This window comes from Eucalyptus grandis, chromosome 3, assembly GCF_016545825.1.
Source record: "Eucalyptus grandis isolate ANBG69807.140 chromosome 3, ASM1654582v1, whole genome shotgun sequence".
Classification (NCBI taxonomy): domain Eukaryota; kingdom Viridiplantae; phylum Streptophyta; class Magnoliopsida; order Myrtales; family Myrtaceae; genus Eucalyptus; species Eucalyptus grandis.
In genome coordinates this window covers 8,751,926-8,775,520 of record NC_052614.1, presented here as the reverse complement: position 1 = coordinate 8,775,520, position 23,595 = coordinate 8,751,926, and the positions used below count along the sequence as shown (strand labels likewise).

Below are 23,595 nucleotides of genomic sequence, written 5' to 3'. Positions count from 1 at the left end.
CGGTATCATTGTGCAGATATCGTTCTGGAGATATAGCGACCTGAAGTTTGGCAAGCACGGAACCAAAACAGTTCAAGGTGAGAAATGTGTATCTTTCAATGCGGAAAGAAAAACGATCCCATTGGCGCTTATAATCATGGTGTGCTATAATTTAAATTTGCACACCATGATTATTAGCACCTCACAGGAAAAACTTCATTTTCTCATTTGCGCTGGCTATACTATGAGATAGTCCTAGCAAAACTTATTCGGTTCGGAATTCTCTATGAAGTTACAGTGTAGAAATAATCACTATAGCTTTATGATCTCATTACACTCTGGTAACGTTTACTGATGCCTGAGGTACTGTGATTTACAGGGTTAATCTTTCTGACTTGTGCTTGTGGTAGTGAGGAGCAAGATGCCACTTCCTTTGGAGACTAGAGAGAATAATGCCATGAAAGTTAGGAAAGATGTGAAGATTTCGGCCATATCACAGGAATTCAAGAACTGGGTATGAATGTGAATGGCAGGATCAAACATCAGATCACTCCATCATTCAAACAACATCATCACCATCACACAGTCTTGCCAACTCCAAACTGCATATGGATTTCTCGAAGGAAGAAACCGAGGAATTACAATAATCAAATGTAGAAAAGAGCAAGTCAATGCCTTAATAGTGTTTCTTGAAATACTTTGTTACCATCATAAACCCCCATAATAGTGAATTTCCAGCTTTTTCGGCTGATTTTTAAGCTAAAGCAGCAAAGTCTTCCTGAATAAGCATGTGATTCCTTCACAACATAAGCATACATAAAACAATTAAAAAAAATTAAAGGGAAAATTGGTCATTGTTATATCCAGAGTCAACCCAATTACAGAATCTGAGAATTTATGCAACTCGGTATTGGCCTGTGATGTGCTTTGGGAAGCATAATACGGGTAGTAATTTCATGAGTTTGAGAATGAACAAGTAAAGATCTCACCTTGAGACAGCGTAATCCTGTACAAAAGCTGATATGTCTATGCTCATATATCCTAGTCCTTTTTGTTAGCATGTTCAAGGCCAAAATAGTCTAAAAGCAACAACTAAAACATAAATTTCTGCCTCTGTGAATTCATGGGTGTCGAGAAAGCAAAAACATGAAGTTATAGCATAAAAACATCTCTGACTTCGATTATTTAATGTTAGTTCACAATACATGCTAGGCAAAGAGTTATTTAACCTTCCTAACACAAAGCTCATAGCCAATGCCGCACCTTTCATGATGCACTCTCATTAGGCAATAACAAGCGAGGATGTTCCCACCTTTAACAGTTTTTCAAGTGCTAGATGCACTATGGAGCAGTCAACCCTTAGTCAGGCAAGGTGAGCAAGGAGATGAGAGGTTCGAGGTGTGGGAATTGCAAAACTAACTCAGCCCGTTTTCCCACCTCAGCATCCTCAAACTGAAAGGCAGGGGCGCAAGTAACCCCCAGAAGAGAGTAGTGGTTCTCTGCATCCCTTGGTTCAGCTTTGTGAACTTTCATGGGTCCATCTGTGGAAATGGTGTAGTCATTTGTTGGAAATGAACAAAACCAAACGTATGGAGGCACTGTGTACTGTGGTTGCTGGTCTTCCCCCAGTAGATCAGGTCCAACACAGGTTAGCTTGATATTTCCATCTTCATATAGCTCGAATACCTGTAAAAACAGGGGAAGAAAAAAGGTATGTCCTTCAAGAAAAGGATGAGCTAAAACGCCTCCAATAGTACGACCATCCTATTGCCTGAGTATCATCACCAGGACAGTACAATCCACACAAGCATATTAGTACTACTTTGCTGCGTAAATTATCATGGTAGTGCTGTACGTACGTACGTACGTACGTATGTACGTACGTATGTATGTATGTATGTATGTATGTATGTATGTAGTGTTCTCTGGGCAACACAGAGACTTAGCACATGAATCAGGTGTCATCCCTGCTATTCTCAAGAAGAGTAATGCCAGTGATACTTGAAAAAGAGCTAAGAAAGAAACCACATGACAAACTTTAATTAGATACCAAACGACTGGGCAATATTCAAGCACCCAACAAGTGTAAGCTAAATCACTTGGAAACCAGTTGTGTTTCATGTACAGGTCTCATTTCATCATCCTTGCAAGAAAAATGTAAAGCATTAACAAATACAGCCCTCAGACCTTTTATGGATATTTTGGAATTCAAATATGGTCATTTTTATTTCACATCTCCGATATAATTCCTTCATCCTACCACACACCTGCTCCAGAAAGTACCTGAAGAACCTTCTGACAACTACTGAACAGTTAATTAGGCGCCACATCGAATTTACCACAGACTGAGCTTCCGCAAGAAATTGTAAACTCTGAAGCACTAAGTAATTCTCAGTATCACTTGCAGGTGAGACTTGGTTGGACACGGCTCCACATGAACTGAGTCCAGCTGAGCCGTTGATCCATGAGCCTCATGTGTGGGGCCACACGATTAATGGATGAGATTACACATGGTCCTTGGAACATGGTCTAGGCAAGTTTCTCCCTAAACTCGGGCAACACAATGCCCAAAGTGTCCACACATGTCTAATAATGCAGTTGTAAAAAGAAAGGTTTAAGTTATATCCATCTACAATCTAAGTGACGGGAAGATTGTAATTTCATTCAACATAACCCAGGGAAGGATCCTACCGTCAGAGGCTCTCCAAGGTAAAAGTGAAACGTTTCTGCACACGGTATCCGATGGAGGAGTGTCACACTCCCGGAAGGCAGCAAGAAGTAAATGGATGTGCTCACAGGACGATCGACTTTGTCTGCAGGTACTCATGAGTCACACATATAAAACATTGATCTGGATATGGGCAAATAACATATAACAATAGATCAAACATTCACCTATCAATCACTTATCCGATGACAATCTAAGCAGACTCAGATGATTTACAGTTATAGATGCAGAGTTATTTTTCTTCTCAGCAAAACTTCTTTCCCTTATCTATTATCTGACGAAAGGTTAGGAGGAGCAACCCACATTTGGCAATCTTTCCACATTTCCAGGCCAATAGGTGCCCCCCCAAATGGCGGGAAAGCAATGCCAGTGGTCGGGCCATTTGTCACGGCTCTGCCAGGGGCACTGCAGGAGCAACCTCCATGGGATTGAGCCTCATATAGAAAGATCCATCATGTACAAGTTGAAGGCCAACCGGTGTTTGCAGAAGTAGATATAAAAATCTAACTCACAATTTGAGAATGCTGAGAAAGAACTTCAAAATTTCATTAGCAAACCCAAATCTTAATAACAACTAACTCTGAAACCTTTTAGATAGAGTAGTCCAGTTAGATCATGCAAATGCCCCATTACATTCAGGAATTTTTTTCTTTTTTCCTTTTTTTTTAAATTCCTCTGAAGTATAGAAGTTCATGCTTTCTTCCTTACTATATGCAGGGTCCTAACTCAGCCAAACTATAAACTTCAGCATCTAAATCTAAAGTCCAAGCAGCCAAAAGCAGCTTCTCTTGCGATGAACCCATGAACGGATTACAAGACTATAACATTAAAGATTTCCAAGAAAAAACGAAACCCAAAACTTCGAATCAACAGCCGCAGCAAATGGCCAGGAAAAAAAAATAACGCAGTCCGAGCAGAGTCAAAGAGTCGCCATTCCCCCACAAAACCGCAGTCAAACGCCACTGAAACTCGAACGGTCGGAGAGAAATAAGGAGAAGAAAAGTTGGGTTTTCAAGAAAATTACATTGAGAGGGGAGGTGAGATTCCGAGAGGACGATGGAGGAGTCTCGAAAGGTCTCCATGTAGTACCCGCCATCTGGGTGGCCTTGAAGATTCAATCTTGAAATGATCTGAGAGCAAGTCGGAGACCCCATCCTCTCTGTATAACGACAACAGAAAAATGAAGAAAGAATTTATGACTTTGAATATTTTCACTTTTCAGTTCTTCCTCGCCAATGCAAGAACTAGACTCGCTAAAAAAGTCAAAGATACAGAAAAGGTCGTCGGACACCTACCGAGCGACCAGGTGCTTTGCACCTGAGATTTGCATGAGCTCGTTGTAGTTAAATTTTATAATAATCTTCAGACCAATTTTTTTTTCATTAATCTAGCTACATTTTTCGATGTCTTTATTTAATTTGTAAGATAACCTTTGTCATTTTTCGATTCTTCCTCGCCATTGCAAGAACTAGACTCGCTAAGGTCGGAGATGTAGAAATGAATGCGATGGAGAGGGCGGAGGAAAAAGATCGTTAGACATCGACCGAGCGAGCAAGTGCATTGCACCTGGGATACTGATATGTCTTTGTTTATTTTTTAAGATACTCTTGTCATTTTTTACTCTGATAATCAGAGGAGTGATGAAAGTGTAAAGTTGGTCATCGAATTATGAGAAATATATATATATGTATGTATGTATAACAATGTAATTGAAAGACATGTAAAAGTTTAATCTCTCTTTCTCCCTCTAATTTTAATCTGGCTTGAGAAAAACAAAATTGAATTTACTGACAGAGGAGAATTTTTTCAATCACAAAAGATAAAAGTCAAGGACTTGCTATCGTCCCTTCTTTTTAGTCGGATGATGGAAATGATACTCATCATCCTCCATTGAAAATTGACATCATCTTCCTTGATGAACATAAAAATAAACTAGAACTCCTAATCCATGAATATTAGATGTAATCGAGTCGTGACATTGCCAATTGATGCTACCTAGTTGTGACATTGTCAATTGGCGCTACCTAAGTATAAGCATTTATTTGAAAATTAACTCTGTTGGGACTAACTTTCTTCACGTTTCAGGAGAAAAGAGAGAGAGGAAGGGTTCCAGCCCTTTGTAACTTGGACCCATCGGCTTCGCATTTCAATCTGCAATGATTATTGATGCTTCACTTCCGGGAGTTCGATTCAAGCAACTCGCGATGAAAATTTTTGTCCACCAACCGTGGATTTTTTTGGTCGTTTGAAAATTCAGGATATTCAGACAAAAGTTAAGTGCTTTTTAGGGAATTGAAATGCCATTTGCCTATCATCATACCAACTAAAGGAATGATAGGTAGGGACGAGACTTTATAGTTGAATAAAATCGTCGTGCTTACTGTCTTGCTGATCTTGCAATTCATAAACCCTTGGACACTAGATTTTCTCCGTTACATCCTAAAGAGTTCCTTCATGTTTTATTAGCTGATAAATTAAAGATGGTAGATTTAAAACTTTGTAATAGACTTTAGCCCTTTTTCAAAAACGAAAAGGAAAAAAGAACTACCTTAGAAGGAGAAACTCTAAATATGGGGTGAAACAAGACACTTGATGATGGATATCTATAGAATAGGAATGCGGTTGCAATGTAAGACACTCTAAAATTAATTATTCTGAGTTTCACAAGGGTATACATAAGACAATTTCGATCGGAAGTATGACTAAGTTCTTCATCTAGCTTACTCAAAGTTTGGAGGGATAATAACATAAATAGTCCATAAACGTTGGTCTAATGTATAATGTGGTCTCCAAATTTTTAATTTATTTAATACGGTCCATGCACTTTAGCTCTATATGCAATGATGTCCCTAAAATTTTTATTTAATTTTAATTTATTTTATACAATGCCCAAACCTTTAGTAAATATTCAAACTAATTCCTAAATTATATGAAAATAACATTAATAATAGACGCTATCCTTCCATTAATATAAATTCAGGAACAATATTGAATATTTTTACGTAGTCCAATGATTAGTTTGAACATGTACCAAAGTTCAGATATAACAATGTACATTAAGCTAAAATTCATAGACCACGTTATACAGTGAGTCAAAATTTAAGAACTATTTGTGTCATGTTCAAATACTTTTTGTAAGCATGTTCAAGACACCAAATTATTAGTCCACAAGAAACAAGACCTAAAACATAAATTTCTGCCTACGTAATAAAATCAGGGGTGTCGAGGAGGCAAAAACATGTATTTATAGCATGAAAAATTCTCGTGCTTTCACTACGTAAAGACAGTTCACTATATATGCTGGCGGAAGAGTTGATTAACCTTCCTAACACAAGGCTCACAGCCAATGCTGCACTTTTCATGATGCACTCCCCTTGGGCAATAACAAGCAATGATGTACCCACCTCATAGTTTTTCAAGTACTAGATGCACCATGGAGAACTCAAACGTTAGTCGGGCAAGGTGAGCAAGGAGATGAGAGGCTTGAGGTGTAGGAATCACGAAACGAACTCAGCCCGCTTTGCCACCTCTGCGTCCTCAATCTGAAAGGCAGGGGCGCAGGTAGCCCCCAGAAAAGAGTAGTGGTTCTCTGCATCCCTCGGCTCGGCTTTGTGAACTTTTACAGCTCCATCTGTGGAAATGGTGTAGTTATTTGTTGGAAATAGACTAAACCAAACGTATGGAGGCACCATGTACTGCAGTTGCTGGTCTTCCCCCAGCAGATCAGATCCAACACTCGTTAGCTTGAAATTTCTGTCTTCGTATAGCTCGAATACCTGTGAAAACAGGGGAAAGAAAAAGGTGTGTCCTTCAAGAAAAGGATGAGTAAAAACAGATCCAACAGTATGACCATCTTATCAGCCTGAGTATAATTATCAGGACAGTACAATCCACACAAGCAAAAGTATTGCTTTGCAGCGTAAATTATAATGGAAGCACCATATGTTTATATCTGAAAATGTTCGGTGGGTAACAACAGAGACTCGGCACAAGAGTCGGGTGTCATCCCTGCTATCTCAAGAAGATTAATGCAAGTGATACTTACAAAGAACAAAAAAGGAAACCATGTGACAAAACTTCAATTGGATATCAAACAAGTGAGCAACATTCAAGGGCCCAACACGAGTAAACTAAATCACTTTGGAAGTTTCATGCATTATTCTACCTAAACTAGGTCTCATTTCATCATCCTTGGAAGAAAATGAAAAGCATCAGCCAATACGGCCCTCAGGAGGTGCAAAAAGAAGATATGCGACCTTTCTTGGATATTTTGGAATTCAAACACGCTCATTGTCATTTCATGTCTCCAATATAAGTCTCCCATCCTACCGTACACTTGCTCCAGGATAACTACTGAGCAGCTAAATAGGCACCACATCGAATTTACCACAGATTAAGCTTCTGCAAGAAATTGTAAACTCTAAAGGCTCTTGCAAACTCTAAAGGCACTAAGTCATTCTCTGTACCACTCGTGGCTGAGACTTGGTGTCTACACATGAACTAAGTCCAGCTGAGCCGTTGATCCCATGGACCTCAACTGCGAGGCTACACGGGTGAGATTACACATGGCACGGAACATGGTCTAGGCAAGTTTCTCCCTAAACTCAGGCAACAGAATGCCCAAAGAGTCCACACATGTCTAAACGATGGAGTTGTAAAATGAAATTTTTATTTTATCCATCCACAATCTAACTGATGGGAAGATTGTAATTTCGTTGAACATAACCTGTGGAAGGATCCTACGGTCAGAGGTTCTCCAAGGTAAAAGTGCGAGTAAACGAATGAGCTCACAGAACAATCAACTTTGTCTGCAGGTATTCATGAGTCACTCAAATAAAAGATTGATCTGGATACATGGGCAAACAACACATAACAAGTGATCAAAAACTCGCTTATCAATCACTCATTTGATGACAACCTAAGCAGACCCAGATGATTTAGAATTAGAGATGCTGAGATATTTTGCTTCTCAGCATTAATCTCTCTCCATTATTTTCTATCTGAGAAAAGGGTCCACATTTGGTGATCTTTCCACAATTCCAAGCCAGAGCGCCACACATCCGCCCCCCCAAATGGCAGGAAAGCAATGCCGATGGTTGTGCCGTTACTCACGACTCTGCCATAGGCACTGCAGGAGCAACCTCCATGGAATTGAGCCCTTAGACCTTCAGAAAGATCCATCATGTACAAGTTGAAGGCTAAATAGTGTTTGCGGAAGCAGATATAAAAATCTAACTCACAATGTGAGAATGCCGAGAAAGAACTTCAAAATTTCGTTAGCAAACCCATATCTTAATAACTCCGAAACCTTTTAGATGGAGTAGTCCAGTTAGCTAAGGGTGATTGGTTCCAAGTCGGTCCAGTTCCCCCTAGGAACCGGGAGCTGGATTGGGAGAACTGGTTCTTAATTTTTGGGACTAGGAACAGGACCGGATGGTCTAGGACCGGTCCGGTTCCATGGAACCGATTGCTTAGCTAAAAAAATTAAAAATTAAAAAAAAAAAAAAAAATACTAAATTTATTACTATTTTTAGGATTTATCGCTATTTTTAAGAAATTAAAAAAGTCGGTCCGGTCCGGTCCGATTCTCCCCCCGAACCGGGTATCAGACCGACAATCGCCGGTTCCATTTTTATGGAACCTGGAACCAGACCGATCCCTCCAGTATCGGGCCAAACCAGCCAGTCCGGTCCGGTCCAGGTTCCCGGTCTGAACAGTCCGACATGCCCACCCCTACAGTCACGTCTTGCCAATGCCCAATTACTTTCCCGAACTTTGTTCTTTTTCCCCTCTGAAGTATAGAAGTTTATGCTTTCTTCCCTATAGTACAGAGGGTCCTGACTGAGCCAAACCATAAACTTCAGCATCTAAATCTAATATTCAAAAGCCAAAAGCAGCCTCTCTTGGGATGAACCCCACGGACAGATCACGAGATAATAACATTAAAGATTTTCCAAGAAACCGAAACCCAAGACTTCAAATCATCACCAGCGATCTCCAAGACTGGAAACAGAGAAAATTCAAGCACAAAGAATCCCAATCCCCCACAAAAACCGCAGTAAAAAAAAAAAAAAAAAAGAGAGAGAAGAAAAGTTGGGCTTTCAAGAAGATTACATCGAGAAGGGCGGTGAGACATGGAGAGGACAATGGAGTCGTCTCTCGAGGTCTGCACATAGTACCCGCCTTCTTGGTGGCCATCAAGATTCAATCTCGAAATGATCTGAGAGCAAGACGGAGACCTCATCCTCTCTGTATAACAACAGAAAGGCAGAAAGAACTTGCGAGTTCGAGGCTTTTCGGTTCTTCTGAGCTGGGTTTCGTTGGACGATTATTTAAAGTAATAAAGATCACCATAATGTGAAATATAATTAATCAAAATTATATGCATAATCGAAGAAGATAAATTCATAATTTCGAGAGATATGAAAAATTAAGTAACTATTCTAATATCATTAACACTCAAAATGCGCATAATCGAAATTGAGAATTTAGCAAAATTATACTATATTCGTTTTTGTTTGCTTAGACGCGAGTAATATCTTAAAATTGCATAAAGGAGTTACACAACGTTAATTGTCAAGGGAGTGTCATTTTTTTGATTTGTTGGAAGCTTTAGTTTATTATTTTTTTTTTATCTTTCTTGTCGTATGCATGGTGCGATATTTTCTTTCAAAGATACTCTTTACATGATTAGCTTTGTCATGGTTTTTAGACATTCTTTTGCTTTGATAATAAATATGCACCCGAAAATTATAACTCGCTTTCTTATGAAAAAAATAGGGTGAAAAAAGGGTTAACCCGGTTTGTATAGGAGTGGGAATGAATATGATAATTTTTTCAGAATAATTTCATGGGCTGTGAAACTGTTCAAATTGGGCTTGCGCTGTGACTGGGCTTTTGCACATGAATTCGCATTAAATGGAGGAAATAGTGACAAAAAAAAAAAAAAACGACGACGACGATGACAAAATTTAAAGTTTAAAAAGCATTAGTACGCTCATGCAAAGAGAACAGGTAAATATTTCGGTAATTCTCATTACCACATGCCATGTATGCAAAATAAAAAATAAAAAAGACATAACTATTTATATTATTGGTTATATCTAATGACTACTGATGATAAAATAAAAATAAAAACGACAACAACCAAACTTAAAGGTAAAAAAAAAAAAAAAAAAAAATTAGTACACGACAATGCCATTCATGCAAAGAGAGGAGGTCAATATTTTGGTAATTCTAGCTAGCACATGCCATGTGTGTGAAATTAAAAAAAAAAAATGACTATTCATATTATTGATTATATCTAATGACCGTTGATGATCAAAACAAAAATAAAAACAACTACAACAAAACTCCAAGGTAAACAAACATTATTACTCCAAGGTAAACAAACCTTTCGGTAATTCTAGCTAGCACATGCCATGTATGTGAAGGTAGAATGCAGTTTGCTTTTAGAGCAACATAAGAGGTTTCTTATTGTTGAAATCTTGGTCCTCCCTTGTTATCCTTAGTTTATATGCTTATGTGCAAAATTGTCATCAGGCAAAGACATCTATTAATACTTTGTGAAAGGAATTGCGAAAGGTTATAAGTACTTATTTATGAATTAATTTATGAAATGAATTTTGGTTGTTGAATTGAATTGCCAAAGGATAGATGCTTTAATTTGTGAAATGTATTATAATTTATGAGATGAATTCTAGGTTAGATTCATGGCTATTGAAGGATGAGTTAGTAGTTTACGCTCATGAAGCACGTTTAGAATCCATTAAAGGGTATGCATTTTATCTTTGAGATATATTTTTAGGCTAAGTCACCGGCTAATATAGGTAGACCTAGCAAGTAGGAATCTTGATAGCCTACATGACGGGACATTAAGCGTGACCATAGTTGAATATTGAGCATGAGATTGACCAATAGATTTGGTCATTAATGCTTGTTTTGATATTATTGATTGAATGAATATATTTGATATGTATACGATTACGTTGAAATGATATAACTCATTTGATCTTGTATGTATATATTGAATTTGAACAAATGTATGTATATATTGAATTTGAACAAAAGAATGAACAAAAGAATGAACAAATGCATAGTTCATGCTCAATCTACTTAAAAAGAGATTTCTGCTAGTCACTAGATTATGATTATTCATATCATTCATCTTATATCTTTTCCAAAATCTTCCATTGGTGGCGAGTAAAACAAAGCGCTATATACAGGAAATATTTGGTAATTGAATTCCAGATATGATTTAAAATGATTGCATATTTGTTTAGTGATAATCGTTAAGTTTAGCTAAATTCTGAGATATATATTGAGTCTTAGGTCTGAGAGTATATACCAAACAGGCTCCTATTACCAATAACTCTAATCATTGCCCATAAGCGGCCTTATTGATGCATCAGTGTCCAACAAGCCTGTGATTTCCCCTACTCAACGAAACAAGAAAGCTTTAAATAATCGTAACACTGTCGTTGCGACTATTAGCAAAGTGAAGGAAAAGGGTGGACAAGCAAAAAGCATAAAAAGAACAAATTTGAGCAGTCAAAAAACTCCATATATGCGACCTGCATATTCTCCTAGGATGGCTTCCATGCTGAAATGATGAAGATGGCCTCGAGGAGATGGGCACGCGGACAATACAGACCAGGCCAACCACTAGTTCTTGGGCTCTCAGCATCAGAAGGAATTTGTTCAAGCCATGATGCACAGAATATCATCTCTGCATAACTCCCCTAACAAATCCTTGCAAGGAACTTCCCACTCCCGCACCGACAGCCTCTGCCAAATGTGTCACCTGAGAATGCCACCTTCTCCGTCAGAGTCTCTTATTGTCCACAAATTGAAAGACTATAAGAATGCACCATATGGCAATAATTGCGACAAGAGGTCGAAAATGGAGGACATCTTTTAATGTCCCAGAGTATTACCTCTCGGAAGGATTTTTTCAAGTCAAAAACATCTTTCACTCGATTGTCCACAAATGCCCATGTGTCACGAAACTCTGCCCCAAAAAAGAAACCGTTGATTAGGATTTCCACATGGAGCAGAACAATCACTCTATATGTAAAACATAATCCATTATGACCAAAGGCGTGCATCAGAAGCCAGGGTATTTCTTCAATGGACTCATGAGTATAATTAGGGCCCAATGATCATCGACTATCCACAGCAATCTTGCAGGTTTTGCATAACAAAAGCTAAATCAGACTTGTTGCTCACACTGGTTATCGCAGACGCCAATATTTATAATTTTCCCATACTCATGAATTGACTAACTTATTGGATATGAAATAAGGATCACAGATGTATGTTCCATAAAAGAAATTAAGATAACAAGAGCAGACATTTAAGCAGGGGTATTCCATACTGACCTGGGGAGCTATCAGTCAGCATATACACCTCAGAAGTTGAATATATGCCTCCAACAACAGTGCGCTTTACATACCAATCAATATCAGAGGAGTCATCCCCGGCAGCATGGCATATCTCATCTACCAACATTGCCCGCTGCTTAAGACTAGTTGGAGCATTCAATGGCTGTGCCTGTCAGAAAATGCTCGAGATTGGGGTAAACAAATGCAACTTTACCACCACAGGTAAGGAGAAAGACGATATAATATTACCTGAATGGCAAGAGCTTCAGCCCATTTTGATATATAAGGAATTTGCATTTCTAGGCGAATCCTAATGACTCTGGAAATCCTCTCACTAGGAATCAACTGATTTAATTCATCTCCAGAGTCGATGCAGTCAATAAGCCTTTGCAAGCAATCATCCATGAAATACTAGCAACGCAAAGCCAGGCAAATCAGCATTAAACCCGAAGCACTAATTGCTTCATTATGGACAGAAAACCTACACATCCTACTAAGTATACTATATTTAAAACGTGCATATCAAAATAGGTCCTTTGTGATCATTCATGAAAAGGACTGGTTTTATTCACAAAGAGGATACTCACAAGAAAAGATTATATATATATATATATATGACTAGTATGCAAACCCAATAGTCCACCATAAGCATATGTTAAGGAAAAAATAACTACAAGAAGGTTAACAATGAATGATATTGAACACCCACAACCCATGTAGAACTTTCCTTTCCCTACATTTCCTCTTGTGCTGGCATATGACTAGTGTGCAAACCCGGTAGTCCACCATAAGCAAATGTTTAGGAAAAATAAAAAACTAAGAGAAGGTTAACAATGAATAATATTGAACACCTACAACCCATGTAGAACTTTCCTTTCCCTACATTTCCTCTTGTCCTGGCATATGCAAACAAAAAGCATTTCGACTCCTGATTGCCCACATAATTGACATGACTTGTATGATCAACCGCTTTCCAAAAAAGAACAGCACGGAGGTGCTATCAAAAATAATGTGGCATCACACATATTGGCATAGCAAGTTCATTACCAGTGCTAGCCCGTGCACTATGCTAACAACATGACCCAACAGGGTCATTCTACATTCAAAGTCAAATAGATAGCAATGAATCACTCTTTAAATTGACGGAATCGCAATACCTCGACCAATGCAGCTCCTTTCCTTGGGAAAGATCCAACTATTGAAGGCGACAGACCAACATCCCTCGCCCCAGCAATCATGGCTGCTTCAGACCATCCCAACGTTTTCTGCAGGAACATAGACAAGGAACAATTACAACAAATTCGACACACTACACAAAATTCGAAGCATCTGTACCCCAAGGGATGCTTGAATGATAACAGAAAATCCAATACGCAATAGTATAAGCTATAAGTTTCATGCTAATTCAAGACAAAAGATGCAAAAAGGTGCCTCCTTCAGCTTCGTGCTGCTACCCTCCCATCAGGGACAGGAGAGAACCAGTAGTCATACTGCATCTTCGAGTTTCATATGCGGCACAATCGAATCGAACATTACCCACTTTGAGAAAGCAAGAAACAACATTTTGACGTTGCTAATCACTGGGACAAAAGAACAAATCGCAAAGCATGCGATTCAACGACAAAGTACTGATAGAGGAAACCGAAGTGCGGTGAATCCGCTCACCACGTGTCGGAGAGAGGCCTGAAGCACGCGGCGCTGCTCCTCCCGATAATCCCCCAACGGACTGCTCCTCTGGCGGCGCCGAGCTTCCTCGGCCGCCGACGACGACGACGACGACGACGCCGATGCCGCCGCGGCCTCCGCCGCCGACGACGACGACGGCCCGGTGGAGTCCACGTAATACGGAGTTCCCGGTCTCGCGTGCTGGTGGCTCTGGTGTTCGTTAGGGCTCTGACCCGGCGACGATTGGTGGGCGTCCACCGAGGTGGAGAAGCGAGGGCGGCCGCCGATGCCGGCCCGAAGGAGGGGCGATGGAACGCGCGCATTGCGGCGGATGGCGGCGTCCCCCGCCCCGCGGAGGAGCGCCGCCGCCGCCGCCGCCGCCTTCGCCGCCGCTCGGTACATCGCTTCGCCGGTTTCGCGGTGCGGAAGAGGACGGGATTTTCACCGAGCGCCGTCCGTTATTTCATTTTCCGTCCCCCTGTCTTGGTCCCATTTTTGAAGCGATCAAACCCCATTTTTCTCTGCCACGTAGACGGCTTAACCTGGCGCCACGTTTCGGGAGCATCTGCCACGAGCAATTTTCCGCGACTGTGAGTCGGCACAATTATTTACGTCCGTAATACAATTTTTGCTAATATAAAAATTATTTACGAAAATAACGAAATGAAACCTCACTTTTTCATCCAATAATCCATCAATTTTTATGTGGATATAATATACATAATAGACGTGAACTATAAAAGATGGATCCCACTAAATTTGACCATTGACATTGAATTTTTAGGTACATTTGTTTCACGAAAAATTCAATAATACAAAAAATACCTCCAAAAAGTATTTTCTATTAATATAATTTGTTTTCTTTTATTTAGTGACGTATAATTGAAAATTTTTCTGTTATTTGGATTTCATTAGAAAATGATTTCACACTCTCTTGACCAAAAAAATGAATTTTTAATTTTTTAAATGTTTATTTTAAAAACTTCAAATTTCTTACTTTTGTTTTATATTTTTTATTTTCTTTCTTTTTATTTCCTTTTCTTCTTTCCCTTCTTCTTCTCCTTCGCTCTTCTACTTCCTCGCGCCATCCCCTTTCCTTCCTTTGGCAATTCGTCCCTAGCTAGCTTAGAGGGGTAAACTTTAGCCGTTGTCGCTAGCCGCAGGATAATTGATTAGCAAGGCTTGAGACTTACGCCAAAGGCCGCAAGCTTGCCTGATCTAGCGAGGCTCACGGCTTACCACTTGAGCCTTGACATGAGCTTAAGCCTCACTACACAAAGTCGCAAGCTTGCTCAATCTGGGGAGATTCTGCCTCATCAACCTCGGCTGCAAGGCTTAAGCCTCACCAGCTCGATACCAAAGGCTACAAACTCACCCAATCTGGCAAGCCTCTAAACTCGCCGCCAAAGGCCACGAACTCACCCGATCTAGTGAGGCTTGAGGCTCATCGGCCCTGAACGAACTCAAGCCTTGTCTCGAAGGTAATGAGCTCGCCCGATCTGGTGAGGTTAAAGCTCATCGATCGTTCCTCGTGGCCAACAATGGGTGGAGAAAAAGAAAAAGAAGAAAAAATAACAAAATTGGATTTAAAAAAATCAAATTCAAATTTTCTAAAAATATAATTTTATAAGAACAATTGTTTGCAAATCAAGCACCACATTTAAGTTTTGATAGATTTGGAGAACATTTTTTTTATTCTTTTAAAAGGAAAATCATTTTCTTAAATTTAAGTTTTGGTAGGAAAACATTTTATGTTAACTAGAAAAAAGTTTTCCGTTGATTCATTTTCCTAAGCAAACCAAAAACAGAAAAATGAAGAAAATGTTTTCCCTAAAAATGTATTCTATGAAATAAACACACCCTTAGGAAATTTCCAAATAAGCTTTTGAAATCTCCTCATTTTTTCAAATAAAATTTAGAAATGAACATTATTTCAAATAAGGATCCGAAATGCTTTCATTTTCTCAAATAAAAATCTAAAGTAGAAATTATTTTAAATAAAGACCCGAAATGAATATATCAATTTCAAATAAGGATTTGAACTTACTATTTGGTGTCTTTTAATTTTTTAATTTTTTTCCTTTTCTTTCTTTTTTCAGTTTTTTTCTTTTAAAAACTCAAAAAAATTAAATAGTGTTTAAAAAGAAGAAGAAGAAGAACAACAACAACAACAACAAACATGGAGGGCTCCCTCCCACAACCCTCATTAGGGTACGCAACCAAACCTATTTTACCTAGGAAGCAGATCAAACTATTTGAAAAATAGTAAGTTCCTATCGGAACTTGTTGTAACCGGTTCGGGAATAGGTTCCAAGTGAATATCCAATCAAGAACTAAACGAAACCACCTTATTTTGGAATCGGTTTCGATACTAGTTTTATAAGCTAAAAAGCCAAAATCTTAATTTCTTTTTCCTTTAAATTCTAACTTGAGCATTCCTTCATCCTTTGTCCTTCCTCAAAACTCCTCATGAATCTTTCATTTTCCCTAAATTTTAACAAATAAATGGGTAATGGAGCTTTATAACTTATGTTTTATGTTACGTGTTTGAACATTTTATGTATCTATCTTATGGATTGTAGTATTTGGCGAATTATGGTTTTTGTTGTTCATCTTTTATTTTCAATCATTTCATTGCTCAATCTCATATGGTCTTGCTTTAAAAAAAAAAAAAGAACCAAAAAAAGGAACGAAAAATTAAAAAGCTTCTCGACCTTGAAATTGGACCAGAAAAACAGGGTAATATTAGAAAAACAAAGTAAGTTCCATAACTAGTTTCAAGCAAATAGGGTAAGTTTTAAAGTCTAAAAACTAGGAACCAATTATAATAGGGTAGGTTTCAGGCTCCAATTTTGGAGCCTACTCACCTTAGAACTAATTATTCCCAACTCTCACATCTGGTCAACGAGGGTCGTTGATCCTCACCAGTGCTTGGAGACCCCGTCGGCCATCACCTTTGCCCTAACCAGTGATGGGGCCATAGCTAGTATTTTTTTTTTTAATATTTTTGAATTTTGATCTTATTTAATTTAAAATTAAATTTAAATTGTGTTTGGACAAAATTATCCCTAATCGGCTAGGATTTTTTGGCCTGCCGACAAGACTAAACCTTTATTTGAAACAACTATATCCCATTTTAGTTTTTTGTTTGAGATTGATATGGCCCTTATTTAGAAAAATGATGGCATTTCGTATTCTTATTTGGAATTTTCTCTTAAATTTTTCATGTGTTAGGTTCATAAAATATTTTACTATAGTCAATTTTATAACTATGTTTCTTTAAATATAAGTTTTCTAACTCATAACAAATTGAAAGACTAAATTGCCTCCTTTGCAAATCTTTAATTTCAAACTCTCCTGTAAACCTTAGCCTCCTTCCTTAAGCTCCCCATCCTCTCTTTACCAAAAAAAATATTCAGTGATTTGAAATTGCCACATCACCGGCCCACATGGCATGCTTAAGCTTTGTTAACTCAACTCAAAAGGCGACACATGTCCTTTGACATAAAATAAAATATTAAAACCAGAAGTTATCTTTTTTCTCTCATCTGACTAGCTGGCCGGCGGTGAAATGGACTAAGCACAAGTAACAATAAATGCTCACATTTGTTAATTTCTCTTTCCTCTTTATAACGAAACTCGATGAGGTCCCATCCCAAGGCAATGGTCGCCAGAAACCATTGCCTAATGCCGCCTGTCGACCCCCCACTCTATGGCAATAGTCGCCAATATTGACTCCCTTCTCGCTATAGTTGTTGATCTCCCCTCATCGCAAGATGTCAGATTTGGCAACCCAACGTTAGAATATTCTAACGTAAGTGTATTGTGTTAGAAAAGCGTCATATCAAAAAATTGATGTGATGTGAAGTAATTAAAATATTCTAATTAATTCATTACTCATTGATTTAAGTTTTTGAGTGAATGTGGATCCAACTGAATATATTGACAGACTCATGAAAGTAATAAATTTTTGTTGCACGCTCCTAACGCCCAAACCCATACAAATATTTATTTGCAAAAACACAAGTTTGATGTTAGTATTACTCTCAAATTATATTCTAATAACTTAGACCCATTTGACGTAGATTTGACCTACTTTTTCTCTACTAGAACATGAAATATATTTTGATATATATATATGATAAACATAAACACTTGGCAATCTCTGTTCTCTTCTTGACATATAAACCTCTCTGTTCCAACCAAGACACTGAAGAGAGAAGAATCAAACGGCTGGAGAGCATCCTGTGATCCTACCCAAGAAGTAACGAATAACGTTTTGCCTACATGAAATGAACTTTCTGTATAGATTTAGACTCGTCATGTCAAACCTGTGGTATGGCGCTCGGCGGGTGCGAATACTACTCATAGTCCCCGTTTCCCTGAGCACAAGCCGTGTGTTGTAACCACCACAGCGCTTGCGATGGACGAGCTCGGCCCTTTTTGGTGGGCGCTGAGCCCATGAACAGAGGCTGCGTGACTGACAAATCAGGGTTGCTAGATGAGGATCAGTACTCGGGTCGAGCTTAAAGATTGTAGAGCCGTGCGTCCTGTATGAATTCGTTCTGTGCATGGCCTATTCTAGGTGCTTGCGTTCGTTCATTTCCATAACGTGAAGAGCTTGTTCAATGAATATGGTGAGAATCAAGATGATCAGAATCAAGCATTTTCATGAGAGCATGCGGGAGTTCCAGCTCATAACATGATGCCGAGATCCTTCATGAATGAAATAATTCGTTGCATGGAGACCGATGACATTGATCGTCTCCGAACTGTTGCATGATAAAGTGCATCCTCCTTCATCCAGGACAAGGAGAAACCATGCATTGGAGACAGGGTCTGTGCAAGTCTGAACAATATGGTAATAGCAGAAAAAAAACTGATGTTCTAATGGAGTATTGCGGTTTTTTATGCATAATTCTTCTTACCATACACACTGAAACTATCCGACTCGACCAAAGCAACAAAAAGAAAAGATCAATGAACTGTACAAATGAAGAGAGCAGCATCGATCGTCTCCAAACTGCTGTTCATACACTTGGAATTAAGGGCCTGTACATAACTTTAGTCTCCAGATTAAATGCTCAACACCAATCCACCAGCCATAAGAATCAGCAAGGAAAATTAGATCGACACTGCTAACAAAGTTTCGTCCCTGAACCCGGACCAAGACCGCCACCAAACAACCCCAATCTTGATGGAAATGATTAGATACTAGACAACTTGACTGAGAGAAAGTGACCTCTTTTCGAAAGCCAAAACCATGCCTGAGGTCCTCAGCCTCGAAGCCTGCATGTTTTGTTTTTCATTATGCTTTAGTGAGTCATTGTGAATGGTGCCAAAGAAATTCATGCCGAAGCTTTCGAATTCATCGACCTCAATCGTCCAGAGATTTCAAAATGCTGATCAGACCATTTGCTAAGAGAGCTCATCATTTCTTTTTTTCTTTTTTTTTATGAGATCACCAAAACTGACGATAAAAGGTTGTGACGCTAATATGAACTATCCTATGTTGTCGCCTAGAGACAGCTCTGTTCAGGCTGGGACGTAAGCGTGCGCCTCAGCCTTTCACCTCTTCTATGTTCCTAATCGCTTCCCTCAAGTCGATTCGGTGCTCGGGATTGCTCTCGGTGCAAGAAGCTCCAATATGGAGTAGCTGCAGCATCTGAGGCATGGCGTTGGCAGAGCTCAGGATCTCCGGATCGATCACTTCCTCTTCTCTTTTGTGGGAAATTGCAGAATGCACCCATTTCACGACGTCCGTCCCGCCCCTCCCATTGCTGAGGTATTGAGAAGGGAACTTTCCCGTCACTATTTCGAGAATGACGATCCCGAGACAGTAGACGTCGCACTTCGGGGAGACTTGCTGGTTTTGTAGGGACTCTGGGGCTTTGTAGGCGAACATCGCCTGCACAGCCTGAGGAGGGTTTATAAGAGGATGGAACGCGTAGTCACTGAGCAACGGCTCGTAATCTTCGCCTAAGAGAACGTTGCTCGACTTGAGATTCCCATGGGGCAGATCATACGATGCAAACTCTGATTGAAGGAAGCCTAAGCCACGACCAATTCCGCGTATGATCTTCAAACGGGTAGGCCAATTGAGCTCAGCATGACAAATGCCGCGATCACCTGAAAAGAAATCCTTTTACTGATCAGAGATATGTACGCATACAAGAGCAGCGTAGGCTATATTGAAGAAACGTATCATATACATCAATTGTTAGCATCTACGTCAATTATCGTTTGCGTAGGCTAAGATTACGAATGCCTTTGAGGACCATCATGTTTGGCATCGAATCAAGGTGAATGCTGCACAGCCTTTTTTTGCTTCTTTCCAGAAAATTTAAAATGCCGAAAACATCGAATTAATGTGATGAGCTACTGAAAATCAGCAACGACCCCCTACCGTGTAAGATGTACAACAAGCTGCCTTTGGGGACGTATTCTGAAACCAAAAGCTTCTCCTCTTTCCGGTAATGATAAGCCAACGGCGTCAAGATGTTCTCATGTCGTAAACTCCCGAACCGCCTCATCTCGGCATCAAATCCCTCCTTCCCTAACCTATTCATCTCTCTCATCCTCTTCACCACAACAGATAAGCCGTTGGACATGACAGCCTTATAGGCTGAACCCAAGCCGCCATTTCCTAGTACCTCTGCGGCCGCCTTCATCAAATCCGACAGCCCGAACGGACCCTTGTCCTCGTTGAGCAGCACTAGGTCCCCCATGTCCTTGCCCTTGTGCGACCCTCTCTTCGAGACGCTGCTTTTCTTGCTCGACGCTGTCCGGCTACTATGTTTTGAGCTTGACACGTGCACTTCAACTGCGTCATGGACGACCTCTTTTCCCAGGACGCTGAAGTCATTGTCTCGGCGCCGGGTAGAATATACGTAAGAGAATAACATTCCAACAACCAGCAATGCGCCCACCGTCCCAAAGATCACCCAGGAGTCTACGGAATTCTTTGGTTCGGTGTTGGGGCTCGCCTCTAGCGATTCCCCCCCAGGCACAGGCTTGGCAGTAGGTTTCGCCGGGTCCGTGCATACCCTGTCCAGAGGCTTCCCGCATAGCCCCTCATTCCCCCTGAAAGAACTCACCCCGAATTTCAACAAACTAGCTGGGATTGGGCCTTCCAACTTGTTGTGCGACAGGTCCAGCGAAGTGAGCTTCTCATTTCTGAAATCCGGGATGTATCCTGAGAACTGATTCCCTTCCAGGTGGAGCTCCATGAGATTGGGAAGCTCGGCCAAGGACGCGGGGATCAGCCCCGAGAAGTTGTTGTCCGAGAGCCAGACCTTCTTCAACGACAACATACGCGAGAAGAAGTCCCGCGATATCTCCCCCGAGAACTCGTTGCCCACCAGGAGGAGCGACTTGAGGGCGCCCAGGCGGCTGAACTCGGGGATCGGGCCCGAGAAGGAGTTGTTCACGAGGCTGATGGTCCTGAGGCCACGGATCGTCTCTAGGGACTCGACGTTGACCTTTCCCGTGAGCCCCCTGTCGGAGAGGTGGAGGCCCGTGATGATTCCATTGAAACAAACCACGCCGATCCACCCTTTACAAGGAGGCGTGCTAGGGACCCAGGAGTCCAACGCCCCGTTGTCGGTTATCGACCTTTTGAGCTCAAGGAGGGCCTCGTCCTCGGTGATGCAATCAGACGGGTAGGCCATGGCGAGGACGAGGAGGGAGGACAGCAGGATGCGGCAGCGAACAGCGGCGGCCATTGCCGAGTGGGCAGGGCTGGGTAGGGACAAGGAGGGGTTCTCGTCGTCCTATGCCGGTTGGAAACAAAACGCTGCTCGGTGACGAGAGGGGGTGGCAGGTGTGGGAGGGCTCGGCGGGGCTGCCGCTGCTGCTGCTGCTCAGGGGAGTTTTCTTTAATTTGGCATTGGAAGAGATTGTCATGTTGGTGTGGTGGTGGCTTGGAGGGCTCGCGATGGAGCTGGCAAGCTTTCATGAGACATTCTAAGTATAGAGAGAAAGAGAGAGAGGCCCCCCTGTGCGGAAAGATGGAGAAAAGGGGAATGAAGGCGAGAAGCGAGATTGTCGTTTTGGTTTAACGAAATCGGTTTGACCAGGTCAATCAGAGCAAGAGCCTCCATTAACGTGGCAGGGTTCACAAGGTTTCAGGACTCGAAGCCCACCACCACCATAGGAGATAACCACGACCAGCGGGTTACGAGCGAGCTATGTATATCTTCATGCACGATCCCAGGAGAATGGGGTTGCTCTCAGGCGAGTTGGGAACTGGTGCACTCGGCTTTTTCGAGCCGGAATCCAACCCGATCCCTCGCATTACTCCGTTCATACTAGCCTCCCTTTCGTTTCAGGAAATCGGATTTCCAAAGCCTCTGGATCGTATCGGCCTTCACAAGAGGGAGAGTGTCGAGTTATGACATGTTTCTTGCATCTCTCTTTTCACCGTTCAATGCTCAATATCCTTTGCGTGCTGCTTTGCGTGCTGCATTTTTCGACCTCTAACTTTCGATCCGCTTTTTGGATCCATCCTAATGTTTTCAAAGGTTTCTTTTCTCATTTTTTTGGTCGCAATGGATGAGCACTCGAACAATTCTAGGGTTTTTGGGCACTGCAAGCTGAACTTACAATAGCTTTGAAATTTTGTCATCGCCCTCTCGGCCTCTAACACTGCAATACAATAAACCAGCGACAGCAGCAGCAGCAGCTGCTAGGACAAGACTAGTTCAACACCAGCTCGTGAATGCAGCGGCGCTGCAATCTCATTTAAGATGAAACTGTCAGCGGAGAAACATAAACATGCGCAGATGGAAAAACGATGTGATGAAGTTGTTTGGAGCGTGCAAAATTTATGCAAAGTTCTTCGTTCTGTGCTTGTTTGATGCGAGTCAACGGACGTATGCGCTTCGATGGTTATCTGGTACGTGAGATCGGAAGGCTGCTTCATCTGATGATAAGAGATAGATACTCTGATGAGAACTTATCAGGACATTCGTCATAACATTCGTGTTAGGGAGAATTTCGCCACCAGTCCTAAACCTCCTACATCTCTATCAAAAAGTGGTATGAGTCCTGAACATTCCCATTGGTTTAGTTAAGTCCTGAACATTTCATCAAAATATGCAATTAAGTCATCGGATTTTGTTGAAAAGCGCAAATTAAGAATGCCACATAAAGATTTCTTAAATGACCCGCAGGCAAATTCAAGTAATGCTCATTGAAATGACTCCATTTGCACTTTTTGGAAGTACTATTAGGAATTAATTGAATTAATTGAAAAATTTAGGATTTGCTTACCTCTGATACACAAGATTCGAGACTTTTGGTGCGATTTTCCCATCTATGTATCATCATTAAACCGGATCAACGGGCGGGACCAACCCAAAAAAACCATCCCCAATATAATCACGAAAAACCTCTTAGAATAAAATCTTACTCCTGATATTTTACGTTGCATTTGTATATGAAATTCTGATCAGTGTATATTTTATGTGTTTCTTGTTTAATCATACGAACAGTGCTACTGCAAGAATCTCTACTTATTTTCTTTACCAGTATATTTTAACTTCCATATTTCCTCAATTCGAACATTTGTGCCAACATTTTCCCGATGAAAATGCTCAGCCAATCCTGGCGAACATCATTTGACGATCTGTCGCTCGTCATCGCAATTCTTCCTGGCTTGAAGAGGATCGCCCCCATTGACTTTCCTCGTTTCATTTGTCTATAAAACGTCAACGGACAGCAAGCCGAAGGTAGGGCAAAAGATTCTTAAATGTAGGTGAGACTTCTGTTGTCTCTGTTGCTCCATTTCCTGCGCAGGGTAGATCTGTTGTTTTCCCGATCGCGCCATGAATGTCCAAT

General features: G+C 40.6%; 4 protein-coding genes across 6 annotated transcripts; all 4 read right to left on the bottom strand.

Moving 5' to 3' along the window:
- Positions 1–1,131: 1,131 nt before the first annotated feature.
- On the bottom strand, positions 1,132–8,160 carry LOC104436400. Of its 3 annotated transcripts, none has more exons than XM_018869783.2 (4): positions 8,016–8,160; positions 3,011–3,294; positions 2,671–2,792; positions 1,132–1,665 (listed from the first exon to the last, which is right to left on the bottom strand). In XM_018869783.2, exons 2-4 carry the CDS (start codon positions 3,087–3,089, stop codon positions 1,339–1,341), a joined length of 528 nt encoding a protein of 175 aa, XP_018725328.1. In that variant the 5' UTR covers positions 3,090–3,294; positions 8,016–8,160; the 3' UTR covers positions 1,132–1,338. The 3 variants fall into 3 exon arrangements, with proteins under 3 accessions (XP_018725328.1, XP_010047463.1, XP_039166332.1); XM_010049161.3 differs by lacking the exons at positions 3,011–3,294; positions 8,016–8,160 and adding exons at positions 3,732–3,866; positions 4,003–4,107; XM_039310398.1 differs by lacking the exon at positions 8,016–8,160 and having other exon boundaries at positions 3,011–3,710.
- Positions 5,806–9,032, bottom strand: LOC120292208. The gene is made up of 2 exons (XM_039310399.1): positions 8,822–9,032; positions 5,806–6,483 (listed from the first exon to the last, which is right to left on the bottom strand). Exons 1-2 carry the CDS (start codon positions 8,903–8,905, stop codon positions 6,205–6,207), a joined length of 363 nt encoding a protein of 120 aa, XP_039166333.1. The 5' UTR covers positions 8,906–9,032; the 3' UTR covers positions 5,806–6,204.
- Positions 9,033–11,049: 2,017 nt separating this feature from the next.
- LOC104436398 (ubiquinone biosynthesis protein COQ9-B, mitochondrial) lies at positions 11,050–14,229 on the bottom strand. The gene is made up of 6 exons (XM_010049159.3): positions 13,756–14,229; positions 13,248–13,355; positions 12,340–12,501; positions 12,088–12,259; positions 11,644–11,717; positions 11,050–11,510 (listed from the first exon to the last, which is right to left on the bottom strand). The coding sequence occupies exons 1-6, from the start codon at positions 14,155–14,157 to the stop codon at positions 11,430–11,432; spliced, it is 999 nt and encodes a 332-aa protein (XP_010047461.2). The 5' UTR covers positions 14,158–14,229; the 3' UTR covers positions 11,050–11,429.
- Positions 14,230–18,775: 4,546 nt separating this feature from the next.
- LOC104436397 (pollen receptor-like kinase 3) lies at positions 18,776–21,718 on the bottom strand. Its single transcript, XM_010049158.3, has 2 exons — positions 20,162–21,718; positions 18,776–19,884 (listed from the first exon to the last, which is right to left on the bottom strand). Exons 1-2 carry the CDS (start codon positions 21,477–21,479, stop codon positions 19,316–19,318), a joined length of 1,887 nt encoding a protein of 628 aa, XP_010047460.2. The 5' UTR covers positions 21,480–21,718; the 3' UTR covers positions 18,776–19,315.
- Positions 21,719–23,595: the final 1,877 nt, after the last annotated feature.